The 16,872-nt window shown below is 55.7% G+C and overlaps 1 protein-coding gene across 4 annotated transcripts; it reads right to left on the minus strand.

The window, feature by feature from the left end:
* Positions 1-28: 28 nt before the first annotated feature.
* SLC29A1 (solute carrier family 29 member 1 (Augustine blood group)) lies at positions 29-15,964 on the minus strand. 4 transcript variants are annotated; one of them, XM_010706910.3, is made up of 13 exons: positions 15,942-15,964; positions 6,954-7,032; positions 6,269-6,350; positions 5,885-6,060; positions 5,560-5,699; positions 5,278-5,412; positions 5,014-5,111; positions 4,561-4,651; positions 4,350-4,441; positions 4,097-4,205; positions 3,735-3,820; positions 1,300-1,499; positions 29-939 (listed from the first exon to the last, which is right to left on the minus strand). In XM_010706910.3, exons 2-13 carry the CDS (start codon positions 6,980-6,982, stop codon positions 828-830), a joined length of 1,350 nt encoding a protein of 449 aa, XP_010705212.1. In that variant the 5' UTR covers positions 6,983-7,032; positions 15,942-15,964; the 3' UTR covers positions 29-827. The 4 variants fall into 4 exon arrangements, with proteins under 4 accessions (XP_010705212.1, XP_010705209.1, XP_010705211.1 ...); XM_010706907.3 differs by lacking the exon at positions 15,942-15,964 and adding an exon at positions 12,408-12,508; XM_010706909.3 differs by lacking the exon at positions 15,942-15,964 and adding an exon at positions 7,753-7,875.
* Between the last annotated feature and the right edge of the window lie 908 nt (positions 15,965-16,872).

The following is a 16,872-nucleotide window of genomic DNA, read 5'->3' on the forward strand; positions in this document are numbered from 1 at the left end:
GCCCTTTCCCCACAATGATGGACACAGACACGTTTCAGTCTTTTTATAGAAAAAGGCAACTGTACATTTACAGATACATTTACAGAGCGCGGGGGGCAGCCGGGGGCAGGCCCGGACTGCCGCAGCCGGGGACTGCCGCCTTCCTCCTGCGGAGGGGAGGAGAGCGAACAAAGGCAGAATGAGCAACCGGTTATGTGGGGGGGCTGGAACACGGGGGGCAGGGAGAAGCACAGCTCTTCATCTGCTGAGCCACGGTGCTGGCTCTTGGCATGGATGGGACGCGGGTATCTCACGTCCCTCAAACCCAGCGGCCCAGGGTGTGGCAGTGTGGGGCTGGCAAGGCCAGCTGGGGTTTTCTCCATCTGCAAGTGTCTCCAATAGGAGAAAAGCTGCAGTGGGGGATATTTTGAGGAGAGGAGAGAGGAGAGGAGAGGTCGCCTGCAATAAGAGCAGGAGGAGGAGTAACACTGGATACCAGCCTTCAGCTCTGCCTGGAGGAGAGGAGGCTTGCAATGGCTTTCGGCCTTGAGCTGGGGAACTTATGCGTCACAGGAGGCAGATGGACCTCGGTGAGGTCCTGGGAGTTTTACATACAGCATGGGGAAGGCAAAGGCACATAGGCCTGAAGGCATCACATAGCCAGGCATGGCAGGAGCCACACCAACCCTGGAGGAGTGGAACCGTCCCTGGATGGAACATCTGCTGTGGCAGTGCGATTTGGCAGGGACAGGAGTGAGGTGTTATCACCCCACAGCACAGAGGTGTCCAGGGCCTCGGAGGAGGATGCGGAGCCATCTCGGTGTCCCTGCACCCTCTGGGTGCCTCTGCTAGATGAGAATTTGGAACAGGAAGGAGATGGCAGCTCCTAGGGCCAAGCCCAGCGTCAGGAAAAAGGCCATGACTGCTCCAGCTGTCTCTGCTTCATGGGCAAGTACTTTCCTAGGAAAGAAACAGGTGTCAGACTCATCCTCAGCGACACATGCCCCACGCCCTCGTTGGAGTTCAACTGAGAGATGGGAGGAGGCTCCAGCAAAGGCAGAAGCAGTGTTCTTCTGCTGCAGAATGGCAAGAAGAAACCCCACCTCGCTCCAAGAGCCCTCCTCCACATCACAGGCTCAATAAAAAAGACAAAATGCTTCAGGCAGGCTGTCTCAAGCTCCAGCATGAAGGCCACCCCTCCCTGACCCCTGTGTTGAAGTGCTGCAGCCCACCCAGATGCCCACCCAGATGCCAGGGCTGGCCTTGGCCTGCCATCCACAGGTGAAACCAAATTTTCCCCCATCCCCAGAGCTTACTCACTTGGGCCCGAAGCACATGCAAAGGCTGGCCAGGTAGCCGTTGGAGAAGGAGAAGAAGATCATAAAGATGATGTACCAGGCATCGTGAGAGAATATGACGGGCAGATGGTTTCGGGGTTGCACATTGCACAGCATGAAAAGGGGGATGAAGATGATACGTAAGACCACCATCACCGGCAAGAGGCAGCTGTCCTTCCCGGGCTAGGAGAGAAACACAGAGTATAGCTGAGAAGTGGGCATTCCCTATCCCCTGGCGTGCCAGCAAGGGCTACAAAGAGGCTGTCCCTACTGCGCTGCAGCCACAGGGGAGGTAGGAGGCAAAGCTTCTGCAAGACTTTTTCTGCTGCAAAAAATTCGAACATCACTAAGTGATACAAGGGGCAGATCAGGGCAGCTCCTGAGCCCCTCTGTGCAAGGCTCCCAGACCCACAGCTTCTGCCTGCCATCCTCTGGCACTCACAGTGCTGCTCCTGCAGCCTCCTGCATGCAGCTCCAACGTTTCTCCCTGCATCAGTAATAGCTATTTGAGGCTGAGAGTGCTCTCCTCTCTGTGTTCCCAGCCCTGGTTGTACTCATTAGTCTGTCACTCTCTCCTCAAGCCAGATATTCACCTGGTACCTGGCCATTCCCCAGAGAAGAACGCCCAGTTAGTGTATTCTTGTCCCCCAAAAAGAGAGGAAAACTACCAGGGACTGTTCAGATTTGTTAGCATAGCTGTGAGTGGAAACACTCCCTCCCCAGGGTGAAAAGATGGAGAAGCTTGATACTGCTTGTTCCTTCCCTACCTCCCTTGGGCTGCATCAGACTAGAAAGCACCTCCCTGCTCAGCTGCTGCTCTGCTGGGACTGGCTGCAGGACTCGTGGTGAGGAAGTCAGCGTGCAGAGGAGATGGACAGGCCACCAGTCCCACCACAGCTGGCCACTGCCCTGAAAATCCTGTCCTTAGCTGACTAGGAGAGCAGCAGTGCTAGAGCCAAAATACAGAGCTGAGTCTGGGATCAACTGCTAAGCCCTTTCTGCAAACAACAGGGAGTGAGGACAGCCTTATGCACACACACGCAACCTCTTCCTGCTGCAAACCATTGCACAGGCCAAGGCCAACTGAGGTAAATCGCCTCTGGCACCCCACGGCCTGCAAACTGGGCTTTAAACAGCTCTCCAACCTCCCACGCCATCCCCCAGCCAAGTGGGGCGTGATCCAGCAATCTGGGAAAGGGATTATGCTTGGACTGTTTTGGACAGTGCTGGGAAAGGCATGGATTGAGTTATGGCCTCCCCAAATCCCAACAGAGTTTTTGGATGCACAAAGTTGGGACAAAGCGAGAGGCACTGTCCCCATGCTGTTGTGCAGCTATGATGAAGGCAGTCCCTGGTACAAGATGTGCCTGGCTCTCTCCCGAGTCCCCTCAGCGAGGAAACGATGACAAGACCCTGTGGTCTGAAGTCAGAGGAAGCCCCCAGCTGCCCTGGAGGTGACAGCCCTCCTTGGCTGGCAAAGCCATGGTACGCTTCATGAACACATGGCAAAGATGATGACAGCTGTTTTGTCTGTGGGAAAACCAGCAAAAGCAGCAAGATGTTTTTCTTGCAGAGCAGGGCCCCAACCAGGGAAATGAGGCACAAACCACACCACAGTCAGACTTTCCACCCAATGCTGTTTTGGAAATGTCCCCTGTCGGGTCATCACACCACTAGGGCTGTGGCCTGGACACCAGTCAAGGCAGCTTGCAGCCAAGGCTGGGGGCAGCCAGCAGCCATAGCCAGGGGAGAAGCAGCTCTAGGCAGCAGGGCAGACCAGTACAGCCACAGCTGGACAGACCCTGCATTGCATGCTGCTGTGAGGAGCTTCTCTAAACAAACAACCTGAACAATACAGGGGAAACAGCACTTGGGGGGTAGGCAAGGGGCAGGAAGAGACACAGACAGACCCCTTCCTCACTGCCATCATGACTCCCACCGCTCAGCCCAAGGCACAGCGAGATGAGAGCGAGGGACCTGGGCATGGCAGGGGACAATTCCATGATCTGCATGGTGTGGTTCTGCTCTGCTGCCAGGATAACGCTCTTTAAAGCAGCTGTGTACTGTGCGGAGGCCAGAGGTTTTATTTCAAGCTGCCCTGTCTTTCACCCTCTTTCACTGCCGCCATCCTGCCTGGCTGTTTGCATAGCTGGAGTGAAGGTTTGTTTACAAAGGCTGAAATAGAGGAGACAGCTTCATCCAAGCCATGCCGAAAGAAGGCTGGGAGGAGAACAGGACGATACTGTGGTTTTTAGCTCTAACCCTTTCTTTAACCCTCTAAATCTCTGCTTAGGGCTTAAAGCCAGAGCAGGAGTTAGCTCTGTGCCTACTTCCTCCTCCAAGCCATGGATGGCAGCCCCAGTGAGAACCATGGCCAAAGGGTATGGGGATGGAGAGTGCTTCCTGCCCCCAGCTTACCCATGTGAAGAGGGCAGTCAGACTCCGTCCCGTCCAGTCAAAGACGTTAAATATCAGGAAGCAGGAGACTGAGATGAAGTAGAGATCTGAAGGAGGGGAAGAAGGTCAGTGACAAGCTCAGGATGCCCTGGGCCCTCCAGCTGATTGCACAGAGATTCTCCTTCAGGTCTAGGGTCCTCTAGTTTCCCACTAAGAGCTGGGATGGTGTTCCAAGCCAGATTGGTGTCTGCATCCAAACCTTCATGCACAACGGTCTTCTCTTTCCCTTAGACACCCCTACTACTTCAAGCCCCACCCTCTTTCCTCCCATTTAGCTTGTTTCCAGTTTCCTCCTAGCCCACTACACACCTGGCTTCACTTACCCCATTTGTTTTCCTTTCCAAGGGTAGTGGATACCTTAGCTGTGATGGAAGGAAAGACCCCAATGGTGACAGTGAAGACTAAGCAGACAGACACTGCCATGACCCAGAGCTAGGAAGATAAAAGAAAGAGGCTGGTATCAAACACAGGGCAAGAGACCAGTGCAGGGGTAGTCTCCTCTCCCCACGCCTTCCTGCATTTGTGTTCATATCTTGACACAAGGAAAAGCACAGGGGTGGCTGCCAACTCACAGACCTTCTTAAAAATGGAGATGACCGAGGGCTTCTCATCCGGACTGTGGACAGGGATGATCTTTGAGTTACTCTGCTCCATCCCATTGGGCTCATCTGCAGGGAAAAACCAACACAGGGCATAACAGACCCCACAAAGCAGGGATCTAATTTAGTCCTGTCTCAGTCTTCCTCTCAGCTCTTCTTCCTTTCTTCTCCTCCTCTCAGCTCCTCACCTTTCTTAATCAGGTCTCTCTTGGTCTCCAGCTCTGCATTGTACACACGGTACTCTGTCTTGTCCTTCATGGAGTAGTACCGGAAGAAATCCTGCAAATACACAGCCATAGAGAACTCAGTCAAGTGTGAAGAAAGAAGGCTGCCAGGGAACCTGAGACTGTGTTGATAATGGCAAACAGTGCAAGATGGACGAAGTATTCCTTCCACTTGTGTCTGATATATATGCTTCTCCTGCTCATTCAGGGGCCCACTTCCACATTATCCTAAGGATACCATGGGTATCTGAGGTGAGAAGTACCACAGAGAGCTCCTTTGGGACACTGGGTGTCCTGCCCTGACACAGGAGGTGGAGGCTGACAGAAGCTGTGGCACTATCGGGCCAAGATTCTTGTGCTGGGATGTGCAAAGGTCTCACTTCCTCATGCTCTTTCCCACTAAAAATAAAGTCTTACCATGCGAGGTAGAAGGATGTAGGAGACAACAGCCAGCAGAATCGCCACACAAGCCGTGGTGAAGTAACCAATGTAGCTCTCTGGTTGCTGAGCACCAACTGGGAGCACAGGAAGAGGGGAGACAAGGAGGAAAAGGAGGAGGATGAAGAGGGGCAAGAGGAGCGAGGCCCTGCTCCCATCTCCCACACCAAGAGGGTCCAGCATGACCCTGCTGTCCCCTGTTGACAGTAATGCACTGTCACCTGCAGGTTAGGGATTACTTACTGCTGATACTGATTATCATTGCCAAAGCAGCGAAGATGCCTGCCAAGCCCTGCCCACTCATGATGGGAGTTGTGTAGCTGGCAGGCAGGAGCCCAGCCAGACCAAAGAGGCTGCCCTGCAGCATGGCACCAAAGGCTGCAAAGGGAAAGATAAGCAGAGATGAGAAACCAAAGGCGAGGATGGGCTGCACCTCTGTGGGGAGCCAGTGTCACAGCCCTGTAGGACCAGGAAGGGTCCTCAACCTCCTCTCTCCCTTGGTGTCTTTCCCAGCACCTTACTCACAGTTGATGAAGACTATGCTGACCATGGTGAAGACAAAAAAGGGAAGAGGCTCCATGGTGACCTTCACCATAATTGCAGTGATTAAGAACACCAGCCCAATGGCCACCAGGCTGCCCAAGATGCGGATCTGCTGGGGAATCCTGCAAGAGAGGGTGGTGTGGGTGAGGAAAGCCCAGCACCTAGAGGTCTGAAAAGTTCTCTTGCAGCAGTTGCAGCCAAACCACAGCACAGGAGAACCAAGTTTTGCCTTTGGACTTGAATGGCTTGGCACAGTGTTCAGTCAGGATGTGGGAGCTGGCAAGAGCAAGGACAGGGCAGGGCTCACCGCTGATGGATGAAGGAGTTGAGGCAGGTGAAGATGAGGAGGGGCACCATGGAGCAGAGAGTCATGAAATTGTCAAACATGGACTGCAGGTAGGAGCGTTCTGAGGCAGTGCCCACGCTGGTCTGGTTTGAGAGGCAGCTTGTATTCTGTGGGTCTGCCAGGCGGTCGATGAAATACTGCAAGGAAAGGAACCAGGTGGGGCTGAGGTGCTGCGAGTCCTCCTCCAAGACAGGTCACCCTTAAGCCCTTTCCAGTCCCACACCCAGCCCAGGACCACCCCTGCCACCTCAGTGCCATGCATCCCACGCAAATCACCCACACTTCTGCCTCCTGCCTGGTGCTCAGAGGTGGCACAGGGTGATCAGTGCCAGGGCAAGCCCTCACCTGCCTGGCAGTCATGAAGAAATTCCACGGCAGCAGTGTTCCCAGGCCAAGGATGAAGAAGATCAACCAGACAGCCTTGTACCTGCAAAGGGGGCAGAGAAGTGTGGAGTAGGATGACAGGCAGGGCAGGGGACAGGTGTCACTTCTGGCTGGCTCCAAGCCCACTGTGAAAGGCACCAGGCAAAGAAGGGAGGATGAAATTCACAATTTGGTATCATCTGTGGGTCCAGTGTTCTTAATAAGCAGAGGAGATTCTCGATAAAGGACGGCACAAAACATTTGTTATCCTGTCTCTGGCCTGGGCTCCTTTGAGTGGACGTGGCCAAGGGAAGGTTTCCAGAAAGCTGTGAAGGCAGAGGACGCTCCCCACATGTGGCACCCAGCCACACAGCGACCCTTGCCAGAGCTGGGAGGGAGCCTCGCCAGCCAGAAACAGTGGGGCCATGTCCCAACTCTGGGGACTGCTTACAGCCCATTTGTTTTGGAAAAATTGATAAAGCATCTTAGGAAATGGATTCCACAGCCAGAGACGGAGTAGCTGCTTCTTGCCTGGACAGAGAGCACACATCCATAGGGCTAGCAGTGAGACTTGATGCCCAAGCCCCCAGGTGCTGAGCCCCATGTTATCCCAGATCTCCCAGTATCTTGAATAAGCCCCCACGCCCACCCCACAGCCTGGCATTACCTGTCCTGTGGTCCATCTCTTGTTGTCATCTTGCGTGGTGAGGGTCAGCACGGGTCCCAGCAAGACTTGTGGTGGCTCTCTGGAAAGCAAACAGAGGCCTTTATGAGGGAATGAGGCCAGGCAGGGGCAGCACTGGTTTTAACCTGATGGCATGATTGACTCCGCGGGACTACACAGCGTCAGGAAACAGCAATAGCATTGCTCAGCAGCTTGGGAGACCTATGGCTCAGAACCCTTAGCTGAGGGGTTGTGACACAGGGCTTTACACTGCTGCTCAGGGGACGCTCAGCTTGTCCTTCCAAAAGGAAACCTGCCCCCATGACATGCCCGTGCTGCTCCACTCCAGCCACCTGCCACTCCACTGCAGGCTCTTAAAGGATTTGTAATCCTGTGACTCTGCCCTCAATCCTCAGGCTGTGAGCGAAGCATATACGCAATGGGCTGTGTCCTTCCCCCCTGCCCTCCCCACGTCCTTGGGGGTACAGAGGAACAAAGGACATGTTTTATCCAGTGGTTTCTCAGGTCAGAACCACACAAACCCTTCTTTTCCATCAACTCCTTCCGTGAGGCTCTAGGAGCCCTTCCTAGGAAAGCCAAGGGCACCCCGGGCACTGCTCGCTCCCTCTCAGCACCCTCTGCTCTGGGCCTGGCCTCTGCTGCCACTCAGCAGTGCTTTCCCCATAAGCGTCCACTCTACAGACACAGCCCTGGGGCCCCTAATCCACACCCCATCCCTTGGCCCCCTCCCTACCCCTCAGGCATAGCAGAATCAGCCCCCCCGCAGAAGTCACAGGCCTGCCTCGTTGTTTTCCCCTCAGGACAGCGCAGCATGGGGCATTCATCCACTTCTCCAAGCAATTGCAGCAGGGCTCCACGTGCTCAACCCCCCGCACCCTGCCGGCCGTGCCCTCCCTCAGCCGCCTGCTGGCCTCCCTCCTCTCCTGCGCAGCTGTGGGCTGCAGCATCCCTGCCTGCCAGCAGCAGCCTGCCTGCCAGGTAGGGCGGCCACGGGGGCCGGCAGAAAGCAGCATGCTGGGATCTGTAGTTCGAGCAAGACTCAGCCCACATTAAAGGCAACGTAGGAGCGCGTGTGCTTCCAGAGCGGCTCACATCCTTCATATCAACTGCCTTGCTGAGGAAGGTGGCAAGGGGTAGTGCAGTCCTGCAGGTTGTGCATGGCATGGCAGCAGAGTGTACCCACAGTCCCAGCAGCCTGATGCAGCACGGCTTCCTGTCTTCCCATGTAGAGTAAGACAGCTCCCTTGTGAGCTATCAATGCTTCCAGAGAAAATGCAGTAAAATCTCCTCCTGAAAATCTCCTCCTGGCAGCCTGCCAGCATCCCTGCAGGCAGGAGGCAGCCTGCTCCCTGGCACTGGATTAGCAGGGGGCCTGCGAGTGTGCCTGTCATCCCCATAGGAAGAAATACCGCCGGGGCCACTTGTTGTCCCTGAGAAACAGGTGGAAAGCTCCAGCGCACCCTGCAGCCCTCAGCAGGCCGCCCCTCACCCACACAAGGCCCCAGCTCTACTCCCAGACCACCTCCTATCTTCCCTGGGATGACAGTGCTGTCCTGAGGAGCAGAGAAGGGAGCTCTGCCACAGACATATGCGCAAAGGCCGGTGCCAGGGCAAGCCCTAATCACTGATCCCACCCTATGTCAAGTGAATTTGAAAGCAGTGCCTCCCCCCCTTCTTCCCCAGCCCCACCATTCTCAGGAGTGCTCAGGTCACGGGGGCCAGAGCCACATGCCCCTGGCAGCATCTGCAGAGGAGGCAGAGGGAGAGGTGTCAGGTACCACAGCTGGCCGGCAGCCAGCAGCAGCATGCAGGGTATGACAGTGCTGGAGCAGCAGTGCAGGAGCTAGCAGGACAGGACTGGGGTTTGAGGAATGCTTCCCTGGTGCTGTCTTCCCCACCGCGTCCTGCTTCCGTCCTTCAGCAGCAGCCCGTCCTCCTTGGCGGCAATGCCCTGCCACAGCCTCCTACCAGCTTTGTTTGTTTTCTGTCTCACTTTGCTAAGTGCCTTTAATTTTTTTCCACTAAGAGACAATCTCTGCCAAGGGGCACGGGGGTCAGCGCTCATTACGGCTGGAAACACGTTCAGCTGCCAGCTCTTACAAACAACACTATAGTAAACAGAAAAGATCAAACAAACCAACACAAGCAACAGGTGGCAACGGTACTCCAACCAGGTGAGAGCAGCTCTACAATCACAAATCCAGAGCAACCCTATGATTACAGACTGGGGATGGTGCTCAGTGCATCCTCAGCCCCCAGCACCTCCAAGGACCTCAGCCATCTGCCCTGCCCCGAGGGCATGGGAAAGGAGGAGCAGTTCAAGGGCTCTGCGTGTGGACATCCGTTTACTCCCAGGCACAGAGCAGTTCATTGGAAGTGTGCAAGTGATGTGTGAACGGAAGGAGCAAGAAAAGAGTACGAACTGCTAAGCAAACAGCAGCTGTCCCCTTTGACCAATTCAAACAATGGAGAGCCCAATTGTAATTGCCCGTTTACTCAGCACAAAGGCTTAGGCATATGCTGGGTGACACCTACTGTTGGGCCAATGCCTGGGAACCCACAGCAGGGACAGCCATGGTGCAAAACGCCCAACCTCTGCAGAAAAACTGGCACTGCAGGACAGCCACGCCTGCAGGCAGTGGTTTGTCACCCAGCTCTGGAGATTTCCTTTCTCACGCATAGCCCTTCTCCTGCTCTCCAGGCTCTGCTGCCTGGCTGACGGAAAGCAGAGAATATGTCCGGCTTCCTGTGGTGAAGCAGTTCCATGGTGGTGGTAGGGATACAATGGGTCTCCTCCAGCTTGTTAAAGCCAAGCCCTTTCTGCCACCTTCGCCATCCTTAGCAAAGGGGCTACATGCAGGCAAGCTGCAAGCACCTCAGCACCCTCCTGCTGCTACTTGCTTTGCAGGGATATGGTCAACGGTTCCTACTGGTGCCACCAAGGTGGGGCAGGGCCAGATGCCTCCTCAGGCTTATTGCCCATTCTGGGGCCAGCGGGGTTTACCTGCAGACAGGGAGCAGTCCTGACACACACGAAACCCTAGTGGCTGGAACTCAGATTCAAGATTCCACCTCCAGCCAGATCTCCTCGTACATCCAGAGCTGAGAATAATGAATGCCTGCTTTCTAACACTCCAACTGGAGTCTCAGTGAGTTTCCTCATTGATCAATTTACGGTAACACCCAGGCTACCCTATCTTGCTCTGGCCATGACAAACTAGTCTCTTCATTTGTAGTCACCATCCCACATACCTCCACCCCCGGCTGTGAGCACGCCTGCTGCCTTTCCCAAGAGGCAGATCTGCATGGCTGCATGTCTCACTGAGCCACCAGGACCAACTCAAAGTGGGGGCCATGCCCTGCGGCAAACCAGAGCTCAACAGAGGGCTAAAGTCAGCACTGATTAAGTATGAGAGTGGCACAGACATGGATAACAACAACCTGACTGCTCTCACATTTCCAAGCAGTTCCGCTCCTCAGCTTGTTCTGTGTTTTATAACCCACAGAAGGTTTCATTTTGTGTGCTTTTCTACTTCCTTTGCAATCTGGGAGCCCTGCAGCACCCTGTGGCAAAAACCTCCCCCATGGCACAGCATTGCTATGGGCAGCTCTGCTAGTTCCTGCTCTTGATTCACACTAGACATGCATCGGACCCCTTTTCCATACCAGCCATGACTCTCCAGGCATGTATCCCAGCCACCTTACATCATGTTTTCCAAACAGAGAAATTCTAGCTCACTTAGTCATAGGGAAACAGCTCTGTGCCTTTGATCCTCCTTGCTGCTTTTCTCCAAATCTTTTCCCACTCTCCCAGGCCCTTTTGAAGAGTGGTGGGGCCACAATAAGAGCAGTGGACTGGGGCGATGGCACAAGGCTCTCTTGCTTTGTTTCTGCTTTGTCACTCACAAGAGTGATAGAGGCTGTTCTTCAGGGAGTCAATGTGTTTTTATGACCCTGGCTGTCCACAGAGCTATCCGAAATAACCCCAAGTCTTGCTGCGAGTGGCCTGCTCAGGGCGTAATCTTGTCTGCAGATTTGGGACGATTATTTCCCCTTGCGTACCATTCGATATTTATCTAAACTGAATTTCATCCTCCTGCTGCCTGCTGTTGTAACGCTCCTCTGTGCTCTCTGTAGCTGGCATTTGTCCCCATGAACCTGAGTAATTCGATAGCATCAGGCAAACTCTGTCAGCTCATTGCTCATTGCCTTTTCCAGGTCACTCATGAATGCAGAAACTGACCACTTACTCCTACACCCTGCTTCCTGTTTTTCACCAATGTTTGAGCCATATGAAGACCTTCCCTCCCTAAAACCTGGACTGAAAGACCTGAACGTGTTTTGCAAAGCTGTGTGCCCAGGGGCTTGCTGGGCTGCTGTGGGCGGGCAGCACAAAAAGCATTACCAGCCCATTTTTCCCCGAAATTCTTACCAGCCCTTCTTAGAAAACAGCATCACATTTTCCCCCTTCCGTTCCTCTTTAAATCACAAAGCAGAAAGTACTTCTGCAGCCCCACCGAGGGCCATGCATGGTGCAGTTGTTACCCCTCAGCATCTCCCAGGGAAGCATCCCAGCTCCATACACCATGTCAGCCAGGAGCTCGCTTCACCCTATACCCTCCGCCCGCTGGGAAAAGGGAAGGCTGCCCTCCCTGAGCCTGCAGCCCGGGATCCCCACTGCCTCCCCACTGAGCAGGGGATAGGTTGGATGTCCTCGCTGCCAACACACGGGGCCGTTATCTCGGCTGCCGGGTGCCGCATGGAGGCGGGGTGCACCCAGTCCTGCTGTTTGTTTTGAGCCACATGCAGCAGCTGGCTGCAGTCCCTTATCAGGGCAGCTCAAGGAGCCCCAAGCAGTTCCCAGGGGCCTCTGGCAGGTACAGCCACCCAGGCATGTGCGTAAACCAAGCCGGAAAGGAGGGCTCTTCTCACACCCTCCATTTATGTGTTTAATTTGACAGGCAAAGCACACTCTGTCCTCAGCATGGCAATTACACCCCTGTGACATGCCTGGCGTCAGGTCGCTCACCTGCCATCAGCAGCACCTCGGTGACTGTATGCATGGTCACTGTTGCCCGTAAATTCCTCCTCCTGGCAGCAGATCCCCACAACCAGAGTCCCCACCTCCCCGCTCTGGATGCCAAGTGCGTTTCCAGCCCTGCCACAGAGCTGGCTGAACACGGGGAGCCACACAAGGCAAGAAGCAGGAGGGAGGCCCGAGCAGAGCAGCCCCAACAGATTGCAAACACCTGACCCTTCAGCACACCCCAATGTCTGTTCATCAGCCAGTGAATCGCTCCTGGCACTCAAGCAGCCCCACAGCAGAGATAAGCGCTGCTGTTTGGCATCCCAGCAGGAGCAGCTCCCCAAAGCAGGGTCAGCGAACATCCCCCCCATAGCCCAGGGTGGGAGCCTTAATGCCAGTGAGATACTTACCAAGAAGGCAGGGTGGGACTCGCCCCTGGATCCTGCTAGCTCCAGGGCTCTGGTAAAACCCCGCAAAGCTCTGAGCAGGCGTTGGCTCCAAGGGCAGCACTTTGAAGATGGGAGGGGAGATAGAGGGCCTGGGGGGGAAGGAGTTGGAAGGCACCACGTCATTTCTGCGCAGGGAGAGGGAGCTCCCAGATAGAGCATAGAGCCGATGTCAGAGAGGCAGAGATAAGCCACTCTCAGGAGAACATCTGCAGCCAGGAACTGGTAGATCCCTTCCAGACAGCTTCCAGGCAACACTCCCTCACACCAGGATGGGGCCAAGGCCCCAAGGGCTTTCTGCTGCCCTGCTCATGGGGGGGGACAGTGAGAAGGCAGAGGCAAAAAGCTGATAGCTGACTGCAGCACTGGCTTCTGAATGCACAGACCCACTGTGCCTTCCCTGAGATACACCAGTGAGACATATGCTGGCACCAGCAGCTCCCAGAGAAGCCCACTCACTCCACAACACGGCGCCTTGTGGAAGGCTTGGGAAGAGGTCATGGTTTTCCAGGGTTGGGTCGGAAAATGAGATGAATAAAGCCCTTTTCTCCCCAGGGTAGAGAAAGGAATTTGCTCAGGGCTCCATTCAATGCATCTGCGGAAACCAACAAAGAAAGAGCAGAGGCTATGGAGAACCATCTCTGGGGTTCCCAGGCAATCCTCAGTGCCCAGAGGGGCTGCATGGGTGGGGAGGAAAGGGGAAATGGAGGCAACGGCCCCACAGAGCTCCCGCCACACAACCACAACACTAAAGAGAAGAGGTGGTACAATGGGCACATTGCCCCACATCATCTCCTGTCTCTTCTGCAGCCAACAACCCCATGGGTTCTGGGGGGATACTGGGGCAAAGGGGTCATCCCAGGGCCATGGCAGGAAGAGGCACAATGGGAGGAAGCTGGGTTTCCGTTCCCCAATCAAGAAAACCCAATGGGACCCCTGGGATGAAGGGCAGGACGCTATTAATGTAAAAATCAGCTGGGAGCATAAGGTGCAGCCCCCAGTTGGGAGTGGGTCCTCCTTGCTGTGATTAGTGTGGCAGCGACACAGACCACTGCCACCACGACAGCCACCAAGCAGGGCAGAGTTGCCCCGGCTGCACCACTGCATGGCTGCCTCCCCGTGGGCCATGTTTGGACCTGCTCCACAGGCACCTCAAGAGCAGACGGGAGAGCCCCAAGGAGGAAGCATGTGGCAACAGGGGTGAGGCAAACACCCACGGCCAGACGGGTCTGGAGATAAGGGTGAAGGCCAGGCACAAAACCCAGACAGGCTGGGTCAATAGGGAGCCCAGGGCTCGGGAACGAGGAGAGTGAGGTGAGCTTCTCCACACAGCTCCTTCTCCTGGGGCTGTAGGGCTACATCCACCAGCAAGACCACGAGCAAGACTCAGGAGGCCACCTGGCCTTGGACAGCCTGCAGGGCAGTGGTACGGGCAGGGGAGAGGCTCCCTTCCTTGCCGCAGGACAGAAATACATGTGCTATTTCGGGTGCCCTGGCTGACCACTGCATTTGGCACCCAATGCCTGCAGCCCTGTTGGAAATGGGACGCCAGGCAGGAAAGCAGGTTTGGGCAGCCGCTGCGGCCCACGCAATGCTGCTGCCAGCTACCAGGGATCGGCTCACTCCTCATAGGGCCACAGCGCTTTGCACACCCTGAGCCATCCTCAGCTGCTTGCTGCCATTTTGTGATGGATGGGGACACAACGGTGGCACAACCATCTCCACGAGAGTGAGGGCAATGTGCAGCCAGAGCATTGCTGGCTCAAGGCAGACACATGCTCTGGAGGAAATAAGTCAGAGAATAAACCTCCCACTCAGCTGTGGGACAGGAAAGCCTTTATGCCAGCGGGGCAGAGCAGGGTGGCGGGCAGCTCCCTCCTACCTCTGCCCAAATCCCAGAAAAGCAGCACCTCGGGCTCTCTCCCACAAGCAGCAGGAATAAACACAGCCACAAGACAGGGACGGGCAGGGCACAGCCCCTCTGGTTGCTGCCACATCCCTGCAGGCAGCTGCTGCCCGGCACACCGCAGCCCAGCTGCACCACAAACAACTCTGGGGGCACCATGCCCAGCCTGTAGCCAGCCCTGATGTTGCTCATGCGGGAACAGCGCTTAGAAATACATTACTGCAGACAGAATGTTATGTCTGGTGTTGGCTCACAGTACAGCGCCCGCCTCTGAGCCTCCTCAGTGTTAACGTGGGGAGCAGAGGGGAATGAGGGCAGCTGTGAGATCTGCTGCTGGGAAGGCTGGTGAGGGTGTACGAAGATGGGAAAGAGGAGCTGCAGGGGAGGGTGGATCGCTTCCTAATAGCTCTGTTGAGCTGCAGCTAGAGCACAGCCTCCCACAGCTGTGGGTAATGCAGCCCTTCTTGGCAGGATGGTGGAAGGAACCAACCAAAGCAACATCTACAAACACTGCACGACACCTGCAGGGCCCAACTGTCTGAGACTGCACAGCCCTCGGCACAGCACAGCGCTCTGCTCCCACAACCCTGAGCTCCCAGCCATGGTCACCCACCCATTCCCCTGGAACACTCCCCAGGGTTTCCCCAAAAAAGCCCTCAGACCAAGCTGCGCACCCCAAAGTCCTCAATGCATTCATGCAGTAGCAGAAGTTTGCAGGGTACTGCAACCCTGCCAAACTGAGCAGTGCATACCACCTCTACCTCAGCCCATCTGCCCCCGTTGTCCTGCTCCTTGCCACGTGCCTCTCCTCGAGGCTCCACAGACTGCTTGCTGAGTGCATTTCCAGCTGTCGATGCCAGCACTGGAAACTTCACAGCGAGGTGCTTTCCCATCATGCAAGTCCTAAAGGAAATGAACTATAACAAATCCCAGCGGCACTGATGGGAAGAAGGCAAAACTGCAGCAATTAGCCTGGCTTCCTGCTGGCTGCTTTGCCATGACCCAGCGGGCAGTGAGACTGCCTGCTCAACACTGACCTAGTGGCTGCTCTCTACCCTGCGCAGCAGCAGCACCAGCAGGAACAGCAACGGGCTGATATAGATGTCAGTGAGAAGAGCTGGAAGTGCTCAGGAAGATGTGCAGAGGTTGGTGGAGTTTGCACTCTGGGGTCAGATTAAGTTAGCAACAAAAGCAAGCAAACAGTGCTCAGCTGACAGTAAGAGTGGGCTTTGCAGTTTCCCTAACAATTCCCAAGGCCTTGGCTGTTACGCTGGATGAGAAACAACTGAGGTGAGTGTTCATCCCAGAAAAACACCGGAGGGTGCTTGCCAGCCTCCCAAAGGCCCTGCTTAGGGCCGTGCCACCTGGCCAGGGGAGGTGGCTGCTGCCGGTGCCCTGTCACTGCATGGCCACTGTGAGCCCTGTCCCAGCCCAGGAACCAAACAGGTCAGTGAGGGCTGCAGCCACGGGCAAGCAGGTGCCTTGTGCTCCGCACCCTGGTTTCCTCCCAGCCCACAGAAGGTCACAGCAGGGCAGAAACAAAGCCTGTGGCTTAGCTTCAAAGAGGAGGCGGCTCATTAACAATATCTCACCCTGAGATAATGAGAGCAGGGATGCCACGATGGGGAAACGATGTCAGCGTTTAATCACGCAGTGCAGGGAGTAACAACTGAAGGATGGAAGTGTCCTTCTACCCCAAGAGCCAGGTCCATTTGCTGGGCCAGGATGCAGTAAGCTTCATCCTTATCTCCCTTCCTCCTCACTCTGGGTGCCTGGCACAGCTCTCCAGCATTTTCTCAGTGAGCTGAGAGCAAGCCAACCTGGAAGCAAAAGGCAGCAGCAGCGCTAAGGAGGATGCAGGTGTGATGTGTGCATTCCTGCTGTACCAAACAGCTCTCAGACAGCTGCACAACTGGAGAGAAAAGCACACTGTGCCATCACACCCCGGATTAGCTCTGCAGACTGGAGCAGATCCAAAGGAGCACGAGGCAGGTCGGCAGCCCACAGGAGCTGGGAGCGGAAACATTGCCGCCAGGCTGGGATGCTCTGCTGCAGGGGAGTGGGATTTCCCGTGGCGGCATCCACAGAACTCCCCTCAATTGTATCCGCTCGCCACAGGCAACTGCAGGGCATCCCAGCTGCTTCCTGCTTCACAGCAGCGAGGAAGCGCATCCAGCTGTGGCCAACAGCTGCACGAACCCCTCCTGCCCTTCAGCCCTGGGAATGCTCAGGACTGAAGGATACAAGCTTGCTTGTGTGCGATCCCACAGCCCTTGGGCTCAGCCCCCGCCTCTTCCCACAGCACCGCAGCTCGGCCGCCTGTCTCCAAGACTGGGGAGTAACTGTGGAGGTGAGGAGGACAGCACGGCAGAGAGCAAACGGGGTTCTCTGCACTCCTACACCCCGTCAGCACAGCCAATTCGCTGACACTCGTTGGCTCCTCTCGCTGCACCTGGGCAATTCCGCTCGGGGCTCCACAAGAAGTGCTCCCAAGCCGGGGAAGGGGGGGTGGCGAGGCAGCAC

Source organism: Meleagris gallopavo, chromosome 2 (assembly GCF_000146605.3).
Source record: "Meleagris gallopavo isolate NT-WF06-2002-E0010 breed Aviagen turkey brand Nicholas breeding stock chromosome 2, Turkey_5.1, whole genome shotgun sequence".
NCBI lineage: Eukaryota > Metazoa > Chordata > Aves > Galliformes > Phasianidae > Meleagris > Meleagris gallopavo.